General features: G+C 45.2%; 1 protein-coding gene across 3 annotated transcripts in view; it reads right to left on the minus strand.

The window, feature by feature from the left end:
• The window catches only part of Smurf2 (SMAD specific E3 ubiquitin protein ligase 2), a 105,006-nt gene extending 100,338 nt beyond the window's left edge, over nt 1-4,668 (minus strand). The window contains exon 1 of one of the 3 annotated variants that reach the window (XM_036196454.1): nt 4,141-4,668. In XM_036196454.1, coding sequence (XP_036052347.1) covers nt 4,141-4,192 — 52 coding nt within the window. In that variant the 5' untranslated portion in view covers nt 4,193-4,668. The remainder of the gene's footprint in view (nt 1-4,140) is intronic. The other 2 variants (XM_036196456.1, XM_036196455.1) reach the window with 2 other exon arrangements.
• Between the last annotated feature and the right edge of the window lie 1,332 nt (nt 4,669-6,000).

Consider the following 6,000-nt stretch of genomic DNA (forward strand, 5'->3'; position numbering starts at 1 on the left):
CCAAACTACTGCCTGTCTGAAGAAAATTACAAGATAGCACTTAAAAGAAAACACACAATGAATTAAAAAAAAAAAAACCTCTTCATAATAATAAAAAAAATCTTAAAAAGTAAAATAAACTTATTTCATTGCTATGTCATAACCATTAAAAAAAAAAAAGAAAAGAAAAGAAAAGAAAAGAAAAGAAAAGAAGCTATGACATTTTGGTTTCCTCTTCAGAAACCAATAAAATGAATTAGCTGCATTCAAATAGCAATAGCCCTCAGGAAGTCATTAAGGTACACAGGTACACTCACGCTTAGAAACCTAAACGACACACACAATGAAGTTCAAATTTTTTAAGTCTTGAGTTAAATAAAACATGCAGTGAAATAATATTAAGATACAAATATATTTAAAGTGAGATTTTAGAATTCATTTTCCTTACATATAGGTCAACTTAATATCTTTACTGCCAAGGATTTTTTAAATTAATAAGAAACAGCATACAAAAACACTGCACTTAACAAAAGGTCTAAAATAAAGGTCCTGGATAAGTAATCTGCTATTACTCCATACCTAAGAATTTAAAATATTAGAAACTATACTAAACTGCTTTTTCCAGCCGTTGATTTTCAAAAACAGTAAGAGTATAAAAATTACCCCATCTTTTTCACTTTAACCAAGTATATAGAATATTTTCAACCCAAACCATTTCTTTTCCTTCCTCTTTTCTCTGTGTAGCCCAGGCTGGCCTCACACTCGGAGATTTGCCTGCCTCTGCCTCCCAGTGTGAGGCCACTGCAGGGCTGGCCAAGCCATTTCCTACTGCTGTAAGGAAAGCCAGTGTTTGATACATGTCACGCTACAAATTATACACTATATAATCAATCCATTCTCCACTCTACATATACAAACTGAAATTGATAGTGTTTGAGATAGCCCATTTTAATGATCAAATGCTAATGTTATAAAAACTAAAAGTAACTTGATAGAACATTCCATATATTCACCAATGGCCTAAGGAATCTCAAATTAGAGATTAAATTAGTCCCATTTCTTAGCATCAACAATATCACAGTTAACTAGTGGATGGATTTTAGGAATAGTCTGTGGAAAATATCCACTGTGGGCAGAGATTTCAGGGGGTGGGGGTAGGAGGCTGAGAGACAGACAGGCAGAGACCGGCTGCTACGAAGAAAGGTTAACACCTTTCAGCAATGGGCAATTCTCCATTAAGGATATAATTAACTACAGTTCATAAAGTACCTTGGAATCAAAGGTACTCCATAAATTTAAATTTTTAAATGGCTTTAACTTAGAGCAAAGAACAGTAATCTTAAAACATCTTACAGCCCAAGTGTATTATAAACCAAATAAAAGTTCACTGTGGGTTTTTTTTAAGTGAGTTTTTTCCCTCTATTAGGGAACCCAGTCTTAAATGAACTGTTAAACACTTAATCTAAAGGTATGCCAAACATTTCTTAAGGTCTTAACAAAGAATCAACTTTTTTTTTTTTTTTTTTTTTTTTTAACAAAAAGAGGCCTAGGTTAAATATTTTATTTGGCTTCTCAAGATGGACTGAGAAGTTGGGCACCAGCTCCAGACCAATTCCTGGACGCACATCAAACACAGCTCTGTCATTTACCCAGTCAGTCAAAACAATCTTTTCCATCTAACCCTTTTATGTTTGTGTCCTAAAAAGCTGCTAATTGAATCCAGCTCTTGAGATCTATTTGTTAAAATCTATAGTATTTAATTTGTAAATGATGAACAAAAATGAAAAAAATATAAGTTAATGTTCCTTGCAAAACAGAGGAGATTCCACCATATGTAATCAAACAGAGAACAATGTTTTTAATATCTGTCAGACTTTGAGAAAACTATTCACAGGCAAATTCCCAATGGCTTGAAGAAACAGAGTAGTTCAACTGTACAAACTGTTTTTATAATCAAGAGGAGAGGACAGAGTATTTAAAATTCTTCAGAAAAAGTAAGTATACAAAATCACTCTATAAATTTAGTCTAATGTATGCATCCTCTTGCTCAAAAACTAAGTGTGATCTTTTTTCTCTCATGGGAGGTTTCCGTAGAGTGGAGGTTATCACATTAGCCTAGCAAACTTCACTTGTAAATTTTTATAATATATCATAGGCATCAAAGAAATGAATCACACCACCCCTCAGACAATGGGATGGCTGAAGAGGTGAAGATGCTTTCTCTCAAGTCTGAAGTCCTGAATCTGATCGGCAAGATTCATGAAGTGGGAGAGAAGTCCCACAAGTTGTCCTGTGACATGCATGCACGCACGCACACACATGCACACGCACGCATGCACACGCACACGCGTGCGCACACACACACACACTCTCTACATAAAAACCTCAAAATTCATTTTATCCAAAGAAAATCAAAATCCCATGTATGTATCCCAGAAGGAAACAACAACAGCCTATTGCTGATGGGTTTTGCACACCCATACTCAATTTCTTTCTAGAAGAACAGCAACAGATAAACTAGAGCAACCAAGATCCTTTATAAGGTGTTCCACTGACTCTCCCCCAGATAAAGTCAAAAACGATGAAAAGAAAAGCATCCCCCAATATAGCTTTTCCATTAAGAAAGTTAATAATGCCTTGTTGTGTTCCCTAGAGAAAAAACCACGTTCAGGTCAGTAATATGCATATATTGTTAAGTACCAGGGGTAGGAGTGGTATTGTATATGAGTAAAGGGGCCTGTAAGAGCCCAGATACTCCAGATTCCCTAGAGCTAGAGATACAGGTGGTAGTGAGCCAAGGTGGGGGTGCTGGGAATAGAACTCAGGTCCTCTTCAAGAACAGTACACAACCGCTGAACCATCTCTCCAGCATCAAAAATAAAGCTGCAGCCAACAGACCTTCAAGTTAATTTCTCAAACACCGAATACACTTCAAGTTATCTAGAAAGTACAGCCAATGGACTGGCATTTAACACACAAGCATTCAACTACAAAATCGTCCACGTAAATTTCAAAGTTTAGTGTGGGCAAGCGTAACTAGTTTATTCTACACTGGCACAAATGCGTACGAATCCCCTACAAAATGCTATCTTTCTCAACACACATCTGAATACAAATGTGGACAATTTACATCCGATAATGACGAGACTAGCATAGGGACAGTAGTTTCAATTACACTCTTAACTAAATACAATTTTCCCTTAAAATGAGGGAGATGTAATCACGGAAGAATATCAGAAGTGGCACGGTAAGCAAATTATACCTGTAATATGTTAACAACTCGATGCACCTGGGAACATAAACAGTTTTGTCTTCTCTTTAACAAATCCCTCTGAGCATTCTTTTCCATTTAGAAAATGGTGAAGAGTGTGGAGAGAACCGGAGAAAGTTCGCTTGAAAGTTTGTACGAGTCCAGACTTAGAAATACATCCAAAGCAAGTGTTCCTAAAACCAGGTCTGGAGCTAAGACGTGAGCCACCAGTTCTGCGGCCTACAAGGAACAACCCCAAACACGCTACCCTACAATCAAACAACTTCCAAAACACAGGGTGTACAATGAGCCGGGAGTCGTGGGATCAGGCAGACACACCGGAAAAGCCAACCACAGTCCCAGTCCCTCCCAGAGACGTGCGTTTAAGGTGTGTGGCACTGGCCACAGAGGTTGGCAGCTGGAGAGTAAAGGTTTCACACCCGGGCATGGGTGGGTGCGCAAGTTAACAACCGGGGAACGAACACACACACACACACACACACACACACACACACACACACACTCTCTCTCTCTCTCTCTCTCTCTCTCTCTCTCCCCCTCCCTCCCCCACCCTCCGTTAAGCACCTCACTCCATATTTAAGGAGTGTTTACTGCTCGCAATCAGCAAACGGATTCTGTAATCCCCTTCACGACCCCACCTGGGCAGTACAGCCCAGAGGCTGCTCCCGTGACCCGAGGAAACCAGACTTCGGGACCTCAAATCCACCCTCCCCGGGAGCCCCACGGGCCACACTCGGCGTTCTGAAGCATTTCCCAAGCCCAGTTAAGTGGTTCTCCAATGACTCCCTGAACTAGGCCTTCCCACGCCCGCAATCCCGTCCAACGCACCACTGACCGCGACCCCGGCCCTCCGCCCGGCCGCAGGCGCCGCAGCAGCCCGCCCTGCTCACCTGTCAGGCGCAGCTTGACGGGCCCGTTCCTCCGGCCTCCGGGGTTAGACATGTCCCCGGCGGCGGGGGAGGAGGAGGCGGAGGCGGCGGCGGCGGCGGCGAGCGGGCGGGCTGGGCTGGGACGGCGGCGAGGCGCGGAGGAGTCACCACAGCGGCCGGGGCCGGGGCCCGAACAGCCCGCGCCGCGGCCGCCAGGGCCGGAGGGTCCCGGATGTGCCGAGCGCCGTCGCCATGAGCCGCGGAGGGAGCGGGACGCAGAGCTCCCCCCTCCTCCCACTTCTGCTTCCTCGGCCCGGGCCGCACAACAAAGCGGCAGCCGCGGCCGGCCGCGCCGCCGCCTCCGCCCCGCGCCCCCGCCGCCTTCCCTCCTCGCGGCCCGCCTCGGCTTCTCCTTCTCGGTGCCGCAAGGCCCGGGAGCCGACGGCGCGAAGTCCGCTGAGGCGGGCGGGTTGATCGGCCGCTTCCTCCTCCACCCGCCCTCTTGTCTGAGGGAGCCGGGTCCTGGGGCCGTCGCCGCCGCTGCCGCCGCCGCCACTCGTCGGCTCCTGGGGGCGGGGAGGAGACGGGGGCGGGGCCGGCTGCGGGGCGGGGCCGTGGTGGGCGGGGCTATGGCGGCGGGGGCGGGGTTGTGAGCGAGGTCTCCTGCGCCTGGGGCTCCGGAGGAAAGCCGGGCTGGACACGGGCCGCGGGGGGCGCGTGCGCCGCGGCCGGGACCCAGCTCCGAACTCCACCGCCCGGCGGCGCCGGCTCTGTGGCCCCAGAAAGGGCCTGCTGACGAGCTCACTAAAAGAGAGCCTGTGTCCCTACAGGGCAGACTGCCCATGTTAGACGCCCACTGCGCGCCCTGAGAGTAAAGTTAGACCCGAGATAGAAGAATTGATTCGACCAGACGCTATCCCCACCCCGAACGAACGTTCCAGCAAATTCCCAGGAGTGCTTAGCTCTTAGTACTGTAATTGCCACCTCCACAGACTCACCTGGTGGACCAGATCTGGTTACCTACCTGCTCGGGCTTTTCTTTTTCCAGCAGCAGGACAAGCATAGGGAGATGATACAAATACCGCCAAGGCTGGTGAACAAGATAAGTGGGCACTGTGAAAAGAACAGGCAATACTGTATTTTGCTGTCCCAGGAGGAAAAAGGAAAAGGAGTGTGAACGACACTCTGTACTGTAACTACACTAATATGAACTTATTCTTGACAAATAAATAATACAGGTGTTTTTTGTTTTGTTTTGCAAGGTTGGGATGAAAGGACAGCCTAATAGTGAATTACATTACATCAACCGCCACACATGTTTATGCAGCCATCTAAATGACAATTGTGGTGACTTTGTAACATGGAAGACTATATGTAATGCAGGATTTAAACGGAGAATACAAGGTGCACACAAGAGTAACAATGAAAACTGAAGACAAGAGCATGGATTTGTATCCATGTTAGTTTTGCTTAAGGCTGCTATAACATTAATGCAGTTTAAACTGTTCATTGAAGTCTAATACATTTTAATCCTAAACACTGTAAACGGTTGCTTTCAATCTATTAGTTAAGTCATTTCACTCTCCAGCAGAAATCCAAAAGCGTTTCATAGTTCTGAATACACTCCTACAGAGTAAAGTGATCCCAAAATCCTAAGTTCTAGCTGTAAGACTTAAAATACAAAGGCAGCTCTAGAAATTCAATCAAGAAACAAGGAGTGCTTATTATTCACAAAGCAATGAACAGGGTCCTGGAGAAACACTTCTTTGTACTAGGTAAGATCTGAAGGCCCAGGAGACAAGTCCCCAATAGTTATTGTAGCAATAGAACAATAGCTACATCATTATTTCAGAAGCTGGGTTGAGACAACAGACTGAGCAA

This window comes from Onychomys torridus, chromosome 8, assembly GCF_903995425.1.
Source record: "Onychomys torridus chromosome 8, mOncTor1.1, whole genome shotgun sequence".
Taxonomy (NCBI): Eukaryota; Metazoa; Chordata; class Mammalia; order Rodentia; family Cricetidae; genus Onychomys; species Onychomys torridus.